The sequence below is a fragment of the Cebidichthys violaceus genome, unplaced genomic scaffold (genome assembly GCF_023349555.1).
Source record: "Cebidichthys violaceus isolate CVI_PGR_0920_01 unplaced genomic scaffold, fCebVio1.0.p SCAF_4, whole genome shotgun sequence".
Classification (NCBI taxonomy): Eukaryota; Metazoa; Chordata; class Actinopteri; order Perciformes; family Stichaeidae; genus Cebidichthys; species Cebidichthys violaceus.
The window spans coordinates 14558654-14574648 of NW_027176594.1; the positions used below are offsets into that span (position 1 = coordinate 14558654).

At 40.9% G+C, this 15995-nt stretch overlaps 3 protein-coding genes across 3 annotated transcripts; 1 reads left to right on the forward strand and 2 right to left on the reverse strand.

Moving 5' to 3' along the window:
- The first annotated feature begins 1407 nt into the window (after nt 1-1407).
- emp1 (epithelial membrane protein 1) lies at nt 1408-6319 on the forward strand. The gene is made up of 5 exons (XM_068727013.1): nt 1408-1507; nt 2426-2516; nt 2968-3067; nt 3296-3436; nt 4711-6319. The coding sequence occupies exons 2-5, from the start codon at nt 2442-2444 to the stop codon at nt 4869-4871; spliced, it is 477 nt and encodes a 158-aa protein (XP_068583114.1). The 5' UTR covers nt 1408-1507; nt 2426-2441; the 3' UTR covers nt 4872-6319.
- Nucleotides 5983-12433, reverse strand: f8a (coagulation factor VIII associated). Its single transcript, XM_068727012.1, has 12 exons — nt 12337-12433; nt 11845-11891; nt 11419-11491; nt 10662-10821; nt 10388-10456; nt 10152-10272; nt 9944-10036; nt 8050-8114; nt 7562-7643; nt 7370-7416; nt 6915-6970; nt 5983-6799 (listed from the first exon to the last, which is right to left on the reverse strand). The coding sequence occupies exons 1-12, from the start codon at nt 12393-12395 to the stop codon at nt 6718-6720; spliced, it is 954 nt and encodes a 317-aa protein (XP_068583113.1). The 5' UTR covers nt 12396-12433; the 3' UTR covers nt 5983-6717.
- A 134-nt stretch (nt 12434-12567) lies between these two features.
- On the reverse strand, nt 12568-15977 carry nfam1 (NFAT activating protein with ITAM motif 1). The gene is made up of 6 exons (XM_068727055.1): nt 15822-15977; nt 15136-15402; nt 14069-14184; nt 13475-13603; nt 13214-13327; nt 12568-13116 (listed from the first exon to the last, which is right to left on the reverse strand). Exons 1-6 carry the CDS (start codon nt 15907-15909, stop codon nt 13054-13056), a joined length of 777 nt encoding a protein of 258 aa, XP_068583156.1. The 5' UTR covers nt 15910-15977; the 3' UTR covers nt 12568-13053.
- Nucleotides 15978-15995: the final 18 nt, after the last annotated feature.

Consider the following 15995-nt stretch of genomic DNA (forward strand, 5'->3'; position numbering starts at 1 on the left):
GGTATCTATCCTCATCCCACCTCCGGGAGGACAAAGCCGCCATTGTAGCACTGGGATCAGGACTTCCTCAGTCCATGTGGTCTTCACTGAGAGACCGCATGGCCTGAGGGGGGATAAGACAGAGTCAGACATGAGCCGAGGCCTGTTAGGAGACATAAATGTTCTTTTACTTTTTTTTTTTTTATAACATACTTTGTACATTACATTACAGTCATTTAGCAGACGCTTTTATCCAAAGCGACTTACAATTCAGTATCTATCTATATAACCGTAGGCACAGCTACGGGAGCAATTATTTGTAGAAATAAGAAGACCCATATCTGCTCGAGCTTTCTCTCATCTGAGACCGGTGATAAAAGGCTTTACCAGATATGCACTGTCTGCCAAGTAATCCCCGAATAACATATGATTTGACTACAGCCAATAATAACACCTATCTGACAGCGTCTATTTAAAATACGACAGTTTGCAGTTAAAATGAGACCGTTTATCTGAAGAGTGTAGTATGTTCATTTACTTCCTCCTGTTTCTGGTGGCAACCGTTGCTAATGTCATTGAATTTTCCTTAATCACTCCGACCCTTTTGTGTTTTCGATGTCCAGAGGAAAAACAACAAAAATGTTTTATAGTCAAGTTTACAAATGCAGGAAAAGGCTAAGTGTATTTTATGAATGACATTTCAATGGAAGGTCAGGCCACTGCGTGATTAAACCACTTGAGAATATCCAGGATTTGAATGTCAATACATATATACATATATATGTATTGGATTACTAAGAGCTCATGTGAGGACAAATCATGTCACATGCTTCTTGTCATCTTGCTGCTGTTAACAAACTCAACACGTGTTTAATGTGATAAGAGCAGAATCAATGCAGTCACACTGAATAATCTATTGAAGGCTTTTTTTTATTGATTTTTTATTTCACTCTCGCAAATCAAAACTGCAGTCTACATGAGCCAGTGTTTCATTTCACTTTTCACTTCCTTCAGACACGTTGGTGTCAATGAAGGTGTCCCTGCTCACCTCTCAATGTCCCATCTTTGGAGAAGTCATTTTATGTGTTAATTGAATTGGCAAAGAGTGTGGAAGCACAAGCAAAAGACACGATTATGTGCTTACAAAATTATATTTCATATTCATACGGGGGAGGGGGGGACAGTATAGCTACTGTAGAGCTGTAGCTGTACAAAGATGAGAATTTTCACTAAAATAAATCATCAGCTGTGGGGAAAGGTATCTGAGGAATACAAAAGTCTGAATGATTTTTAAAGAGTGATCCTCTTTACGCACAGTTTGGAGCTGAAGGGACAACCTAGTTTGGACATTTCATTGAAAGAGGGGGAAAAAAGAGAAACTTCATGGGTGGGGCTTGGTGAGAGGAAAGAGAGGGAATGGAGAGGGAAAACAGGGTGATGTGTGTGCTGAGAATTCAAAGCTGGGTGGGTCTACGCTGTTTCACATTCCCAAAATCACTCCCGGGGCTGTGCGTCAAAGCACTTTCAGGTAACTTTTAATCCACGTTGTTTACACTTTGAGAAGTTGTGTTTTACGCTCTCGCGCATCATTTGTGAAAGTCTTTGTTAGTTTTTTGTTGCGTAGAGAGCAGAAAAGTTAACTACAGATTTTCCAACCGGCGCTTTGAAGAACTGTGCGGATGAGCGCAAAAAAAAAAAAAAAAGTCTTTTAAAGAACACGCAGCGCTAAACTCTGCGGACGATCATTGAGATGAACAGACAACCGTGTTTATATGCGTGTAGATAAGTTAGAGGTATGTATATTATTGTTTTCTGTCGTCGTGTTCTCGCGCTCTTTTCAAAGTTGTTGACTATAGTACAGGCCCTGTGTGTGTGTGTGTGTGTGTGTGTGTGTGTGTGTGTGTGTGTGTGTGTAACGCACGAGCGCAGCCCGTTTGAGGAATGCCCTAACACCGTCTAAACAAATGCGCCTTTCTAGTCGACGGAAACGGACTAAAGCCGAGAAAAAATAACGAGTCGTTAAGCAAACAGATAAGGGTTTATGGGGCCTGCTAATGTGTGGCAATTCATATATTCATGTAATATCGGAGAAAATACGTGTTTTAAAAAAAAACATTTAAAAGATGAGAAACCGGTTGTGAGGTGTGTGTGTGTGTGTGTGTGTGTGTGTGTGTGTGTGTGTGCGCGTGCGTGAAAGATAGCAGATGTGCCTGATTCAAAAATGTGTCCGTCCGCGAGACTTCTGGGGCGAGTTTGGGCTCGCATGCAACGGGTCTCCTCTCTGTCAGTATTTCTTTTTTCTTTTCTTTCTGTTTCGAGTGTCCCGTATTAATTTGGGACAGCTGTGTGAATTGACGCTCCCTCGTGCCTACACGCCTCCGTTACGTAAGTCCGTGCGCTGGAAAATAAATAACGCCATGCGTCCTTTTTTCCCACTCGTTATCAGTTTACAGAAGGCCACGATGTTGATGCTGGCTGGAATCGTTGTTCTGCACATCACCACCATCATCCTGCTCCTGGTGGCCGTCATTGATAATGTGAGTGGATTATTGTTCTCTCTAGTTTTCTCATTTACCCCCCCCCCCCCGTGCTGAAAGGAAGAACAAAAGGGTTTTAAATGAGGTAATAAATGCCGTCCAAAAGGTACTTGCAAGATCCTTTAAACTCCTCAAGCAATATGTATTTCTGTAAATACCCAGATGTCAAATGCCAAAATATATGCTTTTTTTCTGTATTTTGCCACCCACAGTGTTAGACTTTCACCAGCTCATATGGAATATTTAAAGGTCCCATATTGCAAAAAGTGAGATTTTTATGTCTTTTTAAAATTATAAAGCAGGCCTAAGTGCTAGAAAACAAACTTAATTAAGAGCTCAAATAAGAGGGCACTGAAGTTCAAGCATTTAAACTAAATATTTCTTTACATTTGATGCAAACACTGATATTCTGGATAACTGTGTTTATTCTCATCTTCATGTATGTCTTCAGGCCTGGTGGGTCACTGATACAGTGTCAACTGACTTGTGGGGCAGATGGGAGTTGACGAACACAGCCTGGCATTACACCAACCTGAAAAACTACCCAGAGGGTAAAGTTCACATGTTGACGTGATCCGACTAGAGAGTCAATGTGTTGAGATGCTGATTAGGGGATTGTAACACAATGTGCTCAGAGGTTATCAGTGATTATTGTATGGATGCTAATAATAATAGAGCAGTTATAATGCGTGACATTTAAACAGTGCTATTGCCTTGTTCCTGTGTTGATGTGGGCCTTTCACTGACTGTGTGTCTGTTTTGTCGTCCTGCTGCTACAGAATTTCTCCAGACGGTGCAGGCCACTTCAGTGCTGGCCTGTATTTTCGCCATTCTGGCATTGTTTGTGTTCATGGCTCAGCTGTTCACCCTGCCCAAGGGCCAGAGGTTCACCTTCACTGGCATCTTACAGCTGATCGCCTGTAAGTAACCCGGAGTCAAACAGCTGCAAGAAGTATCGATTTGTTTTAAAAAAAATTCTAACCCTAACCCTGTAGCGGAGATTTGTACTTTTCCATGGAGGATGTGTGCTAAACGCTTGACTTCAGAGTTGTTCTAGACATCTGTGTAACTGTAAATCATTTCATTCGATAGGACCGAGCTTAAAACGGCTTTAAAATGTAGCGAGGAAGAGCAGAGCTAAATATCTCATGAAGTTGAGATATTTTTTTTATTAGGGGTGCAGTTTTGTGTTCCAAGTAGAAGTCCTGCATTCAGAACGTTACTTAAGTAAAAGTAAGCAAGCCGAGCTCAGCAGCAGCATGTACAGATGCAGATACAGAAGGGCTTTCACACATGAGCCATCCAGGTTCAAGAGTCCGCTGTTTAACCCCAAAACTACAACAGCTGGTTAAATCTGTAGAGTCTCAATGACACGTGATTTAAAGTCACTGCAGCACAGTAAAACTATCGGCATGTTTGGATTACTCTTATTCAAACTTCAGCCTCTCTGTCCTAAATGTCTCAATGAGGAGGCATTTCCAGAACATTCAAATGTGGCTGAAACCGATATGTTCTGAGGTGAGAGGCTGTTTGTAGAATAAGGGGGCGGAGAAGTGATTGTTAAAAAGATTCTGTATGGAGGTTTTCATTTAATGTACTAATAAGGGCTGCAACTTACAATTGTATTATATAAATATCAGATTATTTTAATATTACTCATGATAGAAAAACTTATACATTTATCAACAACGCGTTTAAGCTCTATTGCTCATTAATGGTCAGTAAGAAGGGCAGAATAGTGTGGTAGTTATCAACACCTGAAGTTACAGCATCCAAAACCAAATGGTGAAGTTAAGTCACATTCATGCCAATAAATTAGGTGTAATATATTATCCTATTTAAAAAAAGATAACATGCTGTGACAGATTTTGGTAAAACTCAACATGTTCATGTAGACAGAAGAGCTGTGAAATACAATAATCTCTACGTCACAATGCAATTGAGTAATACGGTTAATTATGAATTGTCTTGGGACTGCTCCTAGAAGAGAAAAGTACTAACAGAAAGTACAAGTAATGGGATTTTAACATGTATTGTCATGACTTCATGTAATTGGGGAATTAGAAGGTGAAACAATGGAACCGCCTGCTACACCATCCTTGTTCATGAGCCTCATCTCGCAATATGAAAAATAATGACTTCTTAATTGCCTCGTCTGCGTCCACGTGACATCTCCCCCTTTTCTCTCCGGCAGGCCTGTGTATAATGATAGCGGCCTCAATCTACACGGCCGAGCTCCACGCCACTGAGACGGAGGGAGGGTACGGACACTCCTATGTCCTGGCCTGGATCTCTTTTGTCCTCACCTTCATCTTAGCCCTCACCTACCTCATCCTAAGGAAGAAGAGCGAGTGAGAGGATAAAGGGAACGAGGTCAGGCCTGGGATCATGATCCCGGTTTGGATTTGTGAAATTAAAAGAATGGGATTTGCTTCATAAATTGGAGGGGAAAAAAACAAAACTTTAAGATTGATGATCTACATCTGCAGCTAGGAAAACAGGGGAGGATAATGTTTGATTGCTTAAAAGAGCCATTTGTTTATATTTTGATTTTAATAAATTGAAATGGAGCTCATGCTTACATTACATGAAGGGCTGAACTTGACAATTTTACTTCATATACTTCTATTTGATTAAAGGGAGAGGAGGGCAGTGTGGGCTAAAACATGATGGTTGTGATGAGGAGGGTGCAACCTTTTAAAAGTGCTTATTTCATAGCAGTGTATCCATAAAATAATGAATAAATCAATGGTCTTTTAAAATGTAGTTACATATACAATTGGAGAATAGTCATTATCCAATAGCACTGTAAAGGAATAGTTTGACATTTTGAGAAATATATAAGCTTTCTTGCAGAGGGTTGATGCCAGTCTTATCCGTGTGTTAGTACAAAGCTACTGGCAGCAGAGGGATAGCTTAGCATAAAGACCGGAAACAGCTAGCTAAAAAGCAAAGCATAAAAATGACAAATTGTGGTTTCTGGGGGCGATGAGCTGGAGTGCTTGTTGGCCAAGCGTTGACTGAAACAAAGAAGAAGAAAGTGAGCTTTAGAAGTGCTGGTTAGCGGAGTTTTGACAGTTACGCTAGCTGTTTACCAGTCATTGTGCTAAGCTAAGCTAACCTACTGCTGCAGATATCTTCATGTTTACCAAACAGAAATGAGAGTGGTATAATCCTTCTCATCCAAGTCTGCAAGAAGGAAAGAGAAATACTTTGTATGTCCAACTACTCCTTTAAGAATCTAACTAAGTTGACCATGTGGGAGGAGAAAAGCCCTTTAGAGATTTAGTAGTTGAAAATGCTTATCATCCTGTATAATCACGTGGTGAGGCTGACAGTTACTACTGCAGGTTTCCAGAGAGGAGTTGTGGAATAAAATACTGCATCTGTGAAGGTACAGCATGCTGGCAAAACTACAACAGTCCTGTTGCAGTACTTGAACAATCAGGAAAGACCAGCCTCAATATACAGTACAAGTAGTTTTAATCATGTATCCTCGTTTTACAACTGAAGTATAGTGTATCCTTTTTTAATCTATGTACATTGTAACCATTATATTTTTGTAACATTTTGTACTGAGTGGTTTTTTTTTTGTTAAACCATGGTTGATTTTGTGTGTGTAGTTGGCTGCTATCATAAGAAAAGTACATGCAATGTGTACAGGTGAACTTTAAGTGAACCAGGATGGAGGTCAATGTTGTTTCATTTCACCATAATTCAAAAATATGCAATAGAAGGTTTTGTTTGTAATTACATTGGAATTTAAGCCATATCATTTATTAATAAAACAAATTATACCAAAAGCCTTTGTTGTTTCATCTACTAAACTGCTGTAAATGCAACAAAAGTCACTGTTGCATAATAAATATGTATTCATTGGTCCAGTTCTGTGGCCTTAACTCCAGAGCACACAAGATTTCATTCAAATTAATTTATATTTTAATTAAAAACCCTACAAAGAAAAAGAAGCAACACACAGTACTACAAAAGGTCATCGGCTTTTCACTGATTTTGAAATCTGTGGGACTTCGCTTTCTAAGGGGAAAGTTCAGTGCTGCGAGCATTTCTCTCAGTGCAAGTTACGACATTGAGATTTTTAAAACAACACTTCTTGGGGCCTTACAACAGACCCAGTCAGAAACAGGAATGTTCCATTACATAAAGTATCGTTCCCAGAGGAAGGGAGTGAAACCGTCCCTGACTAAATGCCTTGTCCAGACGGCGTGATGCGCTCCTGAACCACCAGGTGGAGAAGATGATTCTGCTCTGCAGTCAGAAACGGCCTGAGGGGAGAAAAGAAACGACACATAATCAATATGGAAAACGAAGACTGAGAAGCAATAAAAATGCTGCTCGATCCCCATCACGCAATGGAAATGAACATTTTTGAGTGCTCACCAAAGCTCAGTCTGAAGAGACTTGAGGGACTCTGTGTCTTTCTCCTGACACGCCATCTGCAAAACAGATTCGCTGTTAAACGCTGCACGAAATAAACCAGAACTGCAGAGTCAGATGACCTTGACAAGTTCTCAGCATCTTGTCAATGATTATGCACATTTATAATGTGGATACAGTCTGTTCATCCAGAACAAGTTGCTTTAATCTTTTCATTTAAGTCAATAAACACCAATCAAGAACTTTGAATACTGGTAGCCTGATATTAAAAGACCACACACACACACACACACACACACACACACACACACACACACACACACACACACACATTGACACCACTGCTAATGGAACAAAATTAAGCATTCCATTGGCAAGAGAAGACAGACATTATTGTTCCTGTATGAAGGATCAGGAAATCCTGTGAATTGTACAAGTATGTGGATGATAAAACTCACCACTACTGACTGCAGGAGCAGGAAAACATTCTCAGGCAGGAAGGTCACTGAAGGAGAGGACAAGACCCATGATTACACCACTTCAAAAATATGTGATCATTGGCTTCATGGTCTGCATTCACAGTGAAAAGACAAACGCATATAATTCATGTTTTTTGCTTAAATAACAGATGAATATTGAGGTGCTTTTACCTTGGCTGTGAGGGTCAAAGGACTCCCATGCGTATCTCTCCAGGGTCTGGGCATGTTCTGGTAACAACTTCTGAGGCGGGGGCTACTCGGGAAAACAAGCAACGTCGGACCATTAAAGTGCTGCTGCACCAGGGAGTCATGTACAGATGTGGGATGCATGAGTAGTGGGATACAATATCAATACTTAGCATCAGTGATGCAATATTCTTTGTTGCGTTGTCGTTGATGTGGAAGTGTTTTTTTTTTTATGTAACTGGTCTGCACAGTGTTCATGTTGCTGTGTATCAGTGGTAAAAAACACTTTAAACAGGGTACACACTGTTTTATCACAACTATCTATTAAATATAGCTTTGAAGTGGAAAGAACTGGTTCATACATTCTTAAAAAAAACATTGTCCCTTATTGAGGCCATATTTCCACTTCACTGTGATAAAGATGTTTTTTTCTGGCAATGTCTTGTCTTTCTATATCAAATCAACATGCTTACCTCAAGTAACATCAGCAGTAGAACTCTGGAGATTTCACATTTTGCCACAATGTCCAAAAATGCCCCTTTTCCAGGAAAATGAAGAAAGTCAGTGTAATCAAATAAAATGCAACAACGATATTAAAGCACAAAGTGAGACACTGCCTCTGAACACTGATCCTGTGTTTTTTTTTTGAGTTTGTTTAAACACGCAGCTTTTGATCTCAGCTTTGAAACATACAGTGCATCCCGAAAGTACTCACAGCGCTTCACTTTTTCCACATTTTGTTTTGTTACAGCCTTATTCCAAAATAGATTAAATTCATTTTTTCCCTCAAAATTCTACACACAATACCCCATAATGATAACGTGGAAAAAGTTTGTTTGAAATTTTTGCTAATCTATTAAAAATAAAAAACAAAGAAAATCACATGTACATAAGTATTCACAGCCTTTGCCATGACACTCAAAATTGAGCTCAGGTGCATGCTGTTTCCACTGATCATCCTTGAGATGTTTCTATAACTTGATTGGAGTCCACCTATGGTAAATTCAGTTGATTGGACATGATTTGGAAAGTCACACACCTGTCTATATAAGGTCCCACAGTTGACAGTGCATGTCAGAGCACAAACCAAGCCATGAAGTCCAAGGAATTGTCTGTAGACTTCCGAGACAGGATTGTATCGAGGCACAGATCTGGGGAACGGTACAGAAAAATGTCTGCAGCATTCAAGGTCCCAATGAGCACAGTGGCCTCCATCATCCGTAAATGGAAGAAGTTTGGAACCACCAGGACTCTTCCTAGAGTTGGCCACTCGGCCAAACTGAGCGATTGGGGGAGAAGGGCCTTAGTCAGGGAGGTGACCAAGAACCCGATGGTCACTCTGACAGAGCTCCAGTGTTGCTCTGTGAAGAGAGGAGAACCTTCCAGAAGGACAACCATCTCTGCAGCACTCCACCAGTCAGGCCTGTATGGTAGAGTGGCCAGACGGAAGCCACTCCTCAGTAAAAGGCACATGACAGCCTGCCTGGAGTTTGCCAAAAGGCACCTGAAGGACTCTCAGACCATGAGAAACAAAATTCTCTGGTCTGATGAAACAAAGATTGAACTCTTTGGCCTGAATGCCAAGCGTCATGTCTGGAGAAAACCAGGCACCGCTCATCAGCTGGCCAATACCATCCCTACAGTGAAGCATGGTGGTGGCAGCATCATGCTGTGGGGATGTTTTTCAGTGGCAGGAACTGGGAGACTAGTCAGGATCGAGGGAAAGATGAATGCAGCAATGTACAGAGACATCCTTGATTAAAACCTGCTCCAGAGCGCTCTGGACCTCAGACTGGGGCGAAGGTTCATCTTCCAACAAGGCAACGACCCTAAGCACACAGCCAAGATAACAAAGGAGTGGCTTCGGGACAACTCTGTGAATGTCCTTGAGTGGCCCAGCCAGAGCCCAGACTTGAACCCAATTGAACATCTCTGGAGAGATCTAAAAATGGCTGTGCACCGACGCTCACCATCCAACCTGATGGAGCTTGAGAGGTCCTGCAAAGAAGAATAGGAGAAACTGCCCAAAAATAGGTGTGACAAGCTTGTAGCACCTCAAAAAGACTTGAGGATGTAATTGCTGCCAAAGGTGCTTCAACAAAGTAGTGAGCAAAGGCTGTGAATACTTATGTACATGTGATTTTCTGCGTTTTTTATTTCTAATAGATTAGCAAAAATGTCAAACAAACTTTTTTCACGTTATCATTATGGGGTATTGTGTGTAGAATTTTGAGGAAAAAAATGAATTTAATCCATTTTGGAATAAGCCTGTAACAAAACAAAATGTGGAATGCTGTGAATACTTTCCGGATGCACTGTACGATTCTTTGAAGCAGGTGAAGCTTGTAGATAAATGCAAAGCCTCACCAACAGGGGTGTTGATGCCCGGTAGCTGCAGTCCTCTCTCCTGGCACATCAGCTGCATCTCTGTGAACACCGACAGAGCACCGTCGTAGTCACCTGCAAAAACAACAAGAGACACGCAAGTGTAAACTCTATAATCGAGTCAAATCACATGTGCACATAAAACACTCATCAGCTACGTATCAGATGCGAACAGACAGACTGAACTCACGGGTGAGAATTTTACACGTAGCTATTTCTCCCATTGACAGCAGAGCTTCAATTGGCGTCTGTGTTTGCAGCTCTGCAGCCCTCTGGAAGTGAACGATGGCTTCTCCTGGTCTGTTCATCTCCTATTGAAACCAGAGGATGAGTTGAGATTAACTTGTCATTCGAATAGCAGTATATCAAGTCAAAATCAAAAGCAAGTTAATTTATCTTTCAGGACAGCTTGGAGCTGAGTTTTACCTTGAGAGCATTGCCAAGTTCTAGACACAGGCTGGCTGCCATCACAGGCTGGTTCATCTCAATGTGCACCTGTAAGCCATTTGCACATCAGCATTATCTTATGGTCTCTTAAGAACTGTGGAAACAATACAGGAATCCATAATCTACTCTGAAACCCTTATTCTATAAACTACAAAATTCACATCAAATGTACTACAACTTTCATTTCCCAGATATTTTCAGAGAACAACTGTTGCTTCAAGCACTTGAAATAAAACTAGGAATCATCATGTACCTTGATGGCAAAACTGTAGCAGTTGAGAGCAGCTTGAAGGTGCTCATCAAAGCCCGGGGCTTGCAGCGCCCTGTTCTCCTTCTCAGATGAGAGGAAGAGGCGGGCAGCATCGGTCAACGCCAGAGCCTCTCCAGGAGCGTTGAAAAGAGTCTGCTCACACCTGCAGTAAGGGTATTCAGAGTGTGAGACACACAATCCAATAGGTCAACAGTAAACATGTGATCGCCATTAGACCGATCACCGTTTATTGAGGTGAAAACATAGTAGCAAGAATTTCTGTTTGTAACAAACACGATACATGGCTGAAACTATGAGAACACCTGTAAACTACAACCATATGTGGGTCTTGAACATCTCAGCTAAAGTTGCTACAACAGCCTCCGCACTTCCTGGAAAGCTTTCTACAGAATTGGGAGCTTGACTTGAGGGATTTTGATCCTTTTCAGCCACAAAAACATTAATGAGGTCAGGAGAGGAACGCGGGTGATAAATGTCTGACTCGCAGTTAGCATTGTCTCACAGATGGTAGATGGCTTTGAGGTCAGCGCTCTGTGCAAGACCTATTGTGTTAACTTTCACTTCATGTTTTAACATAAATATTTCCCTGTATTGCAACACATGCAAGTACACAAACGCATGTGGACAACGGTGGCTGTATGCTTTTGGCAATGGAATGTGACCTGTATTGTGACTCTGAGATGGTCCAGGTAAATCTGGTGCAAAAGGTATGAGAATACATATACAAGTGTTCACTCACCGAGCCATGGCCAGGTTACAGAAGGCAGCATACTGAAGGCAGTCCTGCTGCTTCAGCTCCTTAGCTAACTGACCTGAAACACAAAGCGAAAACAGTAAAATACATGTGAGGCACAAAGTGGAGAAACTGTTTGTTTCTCAATAACATGGAGGATAGCAAGGAGAGAGGCTGGAGTTTATGTGGTGCGTACTGAACGTACATTCTCATTGGCCCAATCTCCACACTCACGGACCCAGCAAAGTGCTGTCCGATTCTTATTTGCCTAATTTTAAGTCCTTACGGTCTCTCACACTCAACTATTTACCAGGTGACGTCAGTAAGTCCCTGAGGGTTTATGGTTTGAGGCCGTAGGGGAGACGTTGGGAAAGGGCTATTGTAAGTGTAAAGGTAGCGGTAGGTTGCACAGTGACTGACAGAGACACTTACCAAACTGCTCACTCGCCTCCGCTACATTGGGCTTCCGGAGAAAACGTCTGTCACGAGGAAACACACGTCTTTAACATTTCTAAAACATCACAATTAGACATTTATCAAGCCAGCTAGAGTAAATACGCTTCAGGTAACTGTTCACGTGCTAAACAGAAGTGCTTCACTAGTTTAGCCACTATAGATAGGGTAACGCTAGCTTAGCTGTCGAGTAACTACACATCACTTACTTACTACTTTCAATGAACCTGAACTCAACAGTTAAAATCTATTAACATGATATGTCCTCAGAAATTACATTACAAGCATTCAAATGCAACGGTAAACAGCGTCATGTGATGCTGACAGTAATGACAGGGACATGCTAACTATTAGCTTCACCTAGCTTATAAGCGCTAGCTGTATACATTTGTAGCATTATTGTCAAGAGATGTTACGCTAACGCTGACATTAAGTCCTCTTTGTAATTGAAGTACTGTAATTCAACCTTACTTTTTTAGTTTATTTGACACAGCACGGTATCTCGCCAGAAAATCGCCCTCTGCAGCCATGATCAATGCAGAAAAGCACAACAAACCAAACCAGGAAGTCCAACTGACAAGAGAGTTGGCATTGGCTCGTAGAATCGATGCCTCGCAATTTCATTGGTCAGGGTGGTTGTTATCACAGAAGGAAATGCCCAAATAAGGAGATATGCTACAAAAACACAAACAGAATTCAGACTGAGACTGATGGCAGATTTATTTATTTCAATTTCTGTAGTAAAACTCTGAGATACTTTACTTTTTATCTATTTTATCTTTTACTATATTTCAGAGGGAAACATTGTACTTTTTCATTGTATTGTACATTTTGCTCCACTACATTGGTTTGGCAGCTCGTTATTAACAATGCAGCATTGTTATACAATGGATTTTTACAGTAAAATAGTTATCAGCCTAGCTCCACCTAAACCAAACATTAGAATGTTAATACATCACACATTTTGCCTGCATAATGGAGTATTATTTGCTGATAATACAGTTGTGTTTTTACTTGACAAATTTACATGTAACAGAGTATTTTTATATTGTGTTTTTTTTTAACTTTCACTTTAAAGAATCTAAATACTTTCTGGGAACATGTGACAATGACTCAGCAAAGCAAACTGAGATCATCTCAGCCACTAATATAAATATCTCAATCTGTTGGAACAAGTTTATCTCTGATTCAAAAATTCTCATAGACAGACTCAAATACGCCTTCATGCTGGTCTTGTGTGGTCTCTGCCACCTGTGGAGGAAGCAGAAGACAGGTCACCAACTGCATGCTGAATTACTTTCCGCTGATAACAGAGAAACATGACGAAGCACCTAAAGTCCACACTGACCGTTTCTTTGGGTTCCTTGGGTCCCTTGGGTTTAGCTTGGCTTCGGTCTGGCTCTCTGCTGGCAGCTGAGTGGTCCAGCACATCATAAATGGACCTGGGCCGAGTCTGTAGACTCTGAGAGAATTTCCCATATCAGTTTTCAAGAACTATAAAGATAAACAGGTGAATGCAGGGAAGCTGGTGGACAAAAATTATGTGGCACTGTTGATTTTAAGTGAAATACGTGTCTGTCTTTACACTGATGAGCAGAAAGATGCTTACGGCGTAGAAAGACGTAGACTGAGCTGTTATCACATCCACGTTGTCTTCCTCCATCTCTTCTTCTTTCCTTTCTTCTCTGTTCTGCTTTTGTTTTCTGCCACGGTTGCAACATTCAGTGAGGCAGTCTGTCTAAATGGTGGCAATTTAATGCATCAAAAGAAAAGTGAATAACAAAAACTGGATAATAACACACAAACTAGGCTAAAAGTAATTTTGATCTTCTTGTGATATAGCAGGACTCTAGCCCAGTTTTCCAGTGTGTCTATGTATTTAATTATTTATTAATGAATTGATGAAGGTGACTTAGTCACTGGTACACCACCGTTTCAATGACCCTACTCACAAAGGGGAGGTTTGATTTGAGTTTGTGGTTGCTCGTCACAGATGTATCTCGGCTGCTCTATATTAAGAAGAAGTTTAAGGACAACCACCAAATAGCTAATTTTGTGTTGATTGACTAAATATAAATTGTACGTTAAAAACACTCAACCTCATCTGGAGCTTCAGAAACTCATCTATCATAACAAAGCAATATTGTGACATTGCAACATGCTGTTTCTTAATGTCTAAGGTCCTGAGCAGGACACATCTTACCCCATGTCCTCTGAAGACATACACTGAGCCGACCACACTGAAAACCAGCAGCACACCGGTGAAGACGGCGACTGCGATGACTTCTGTGTTATTCGGCATGTTGAGGTCCCTGTTCACTGGAAAAACACCCACAATTCAATGTCGGTCAGTGAAGGAACGTTTCCTGACTGTCTGCTAGATTCCTTATCTGTTGAGGAGTCATCCACAGGATACAAATATTCAAGATCAATGGACTATTTGCGTATTTTAATATAAACTGACTACACTGTCAGCATCAGTATTAGTCCACTAGTGGCTTTTGACACAGCGATTCCCAACCTGGAAGTTGGGACCCTCCAAGGGGTCCCAAGATAAATCTGAAGGGTCACAAAACTATTAAAGGGGCAATAAAGAAATATATATATATATTTCTGTCGTAAAATTCTGTTTATTTTTTATTCGATTTTTTTTCTTGGTGGGCTTTTACTATTCTCCAAATTAAACCATCAGTTTGTTGAACTATTCAAATCCCAAGTACACTCAAACTTTACACCATAGACTGCCTATAAGAGGTGGAAGTAGTCACTGTGACGTCACCCATCGGTTTGTGGACTGACTACTTGAAGCCGTTCAGCGTTTTTGGCCGACACCATCTTGTTTATTTGCAAACAGAAGTGACACAAGAGGGTGGAGCTAAGTACAAACGCTGAATTAGACATTTTTAGGTGACTAAAATGTTACAGTTCATTTTCATGAACTGAAAACACACTGTGAAAGGGTTAAAGTTGTAAGACGACAACATTGACAACTCCCAGACCAGACAACGCTGTGGTAACGACCTGTCAATCACGAGATAGCCCCACCCTAAAGCATACTCTGCTTTATAGTCTATTTGACTCTAAATGGACCATAATTTACTAAATGAACATCATGCTGTATTGAAGAAGACTTGAAACTAGAGATTGAGACCATAAACTAAATACATGTTTCAGGCACTTCAGCATTGGCTTCCTGTCCCACCACTACCTCACTTTTTCTTTGCTGGTTTCCCAAGAAATGACCACACATTCATGGATTTTCATACTCACTTCTCACTCGAAGGTACCAGTACACTTTGGCTGTTTTATATTGGCAACTGTATTCTCCTGAACTGGTCAAGCTTTTCAGCTCCAATCTCAGATTGACTTTTTGCGGCTGGACGGTCCCGGAGATGGGATAGCTAAAGATCTGTTTGTGGAGAGGATCGGAGCACGTCAGGACGTCGCTGCTTTGGTTTGCTGGTATCATCAGCTCACAGCTCAGGTTGAGCTCTTCACCTGCGAAGGTCACAAAGACTGTGCTTTCCAGGCGGAGTGCTGTGAGGGGACATAGAGATTCATATTAGAGCTGAAATGATTACTCGAGAAGTCCATCAGTTGTTAAGCAAAAATATCAAACATTCTCTAGAGTTTGTGAAATGTGTGAATTTGCTGTTTTCCTCCCTTTCACATCATTATTATAAAGCATTTTTGCGGGGTTTTGGTCGGACAAAAGAAGCAATTGGAACACTTTCCTTTTGTGACATTTATAGATTAGGTAGAATATATGATTCCTAAAAAAAATAGATTGGTAATGAAAATAATCATTAGTTGTCGACGCTAAAAAAACACATATCTAAACTTCTTTGATGGCAAACAATCGGAGAGTTACATTAGTGATCCACAAAGTTGTTTTTACAAAGTTTCAACCTTTACTCCATAAGTACATTGTCAAAAATATAGTTTTGATGGCTTACTTGGTGAGTTCATTCCTGAGCACACAGAGAGGAAGAAAAACATCCAGGTCCACATGAAAGAAAGATGCCAAACTTGCCGAGCCTCCATGTTGTGATCCTTGGGGTTTTTCTGGGGACGTTATTAGTCTTCCTCGTTGAGGTTGTATCTATTCAGTGTTTCAGTTTGTCTTGGTA

What these genes read in the sequence shown, in the direction of transcription:
- f8a (XM_068727012.1), bottom strand. Translation starts at nt 12,395, where the DNA reads ATGGCTGCAGAGGGCGATTTTCTGGCGAGATACCGTGCTGTGTCAAAT. An exon ending in GGGCATCAACACCCCTGTTG is followed by an intron (nt 8,115 to 9,943) that starts GTGAGGCTTTGC and finishes TTCCTGGAAAAG; the next exon opens with GGGCATTTTTGGACATTGTG. An exon ending in TACTGCTGATGTTACTTGAG is followed by an intron (nt 7,644 to 8,049) that starts GTAAGCATGTTG and finishes TTTCCCGAGTAG; the next exon opens with CCCCCGCCTCAGAAGTTGTT.
- nfam1 (XM_068727055.1), bottom strand. Translation starts at nt 15,909, where the DNA reads ATGGAGGCTCGGCAAGTTTGGCATCTTTCTTTCATGTGGACCTGGATG. An exon ending in CTGGTACCTTCGAGTGAGAA is followed by an intron (nt 14,185 to 15,135) that starts GTGAGTATGAAA and finishes GTGTTTTTCCAG; the next exon opens with TGAACAGGGACCTCAACATG. An exon ending in CCAAGGAACCCAAAGAAACG is followed by an intron (nt 13,117 to 13,213) that starts GTCAGTGTGGAC and finishes CTTCCTCCACAG; the next exon opens with GTGGCAGAGACCACACAAGA.
- emp1 (XM_068727013.1), top strand. Translation starts at nt 2,442, where the DNA reads ATGTTGATGCTGGCTGGAATCGTTGTTCTGCACATCACCACCATCATC. An exon ending in TGGTGGCCGTCATTGATAAT is followed by an intron (nt 2,517 to 2,967) that starts GTGAGTGGATTA and finishes GTATGTCTTCAG; the next exon opens with GCCTGGTGGGTCACTGATAC. An exon ending in CATCTTACAGCTGATCGCCT is followed by an intron (nt 3,437 to 4,710) that starts GTAAGTAACCCG and finishes TCTCTCCGGCAG; the next exon opens with GCCTGTGTATAATGATAGCG.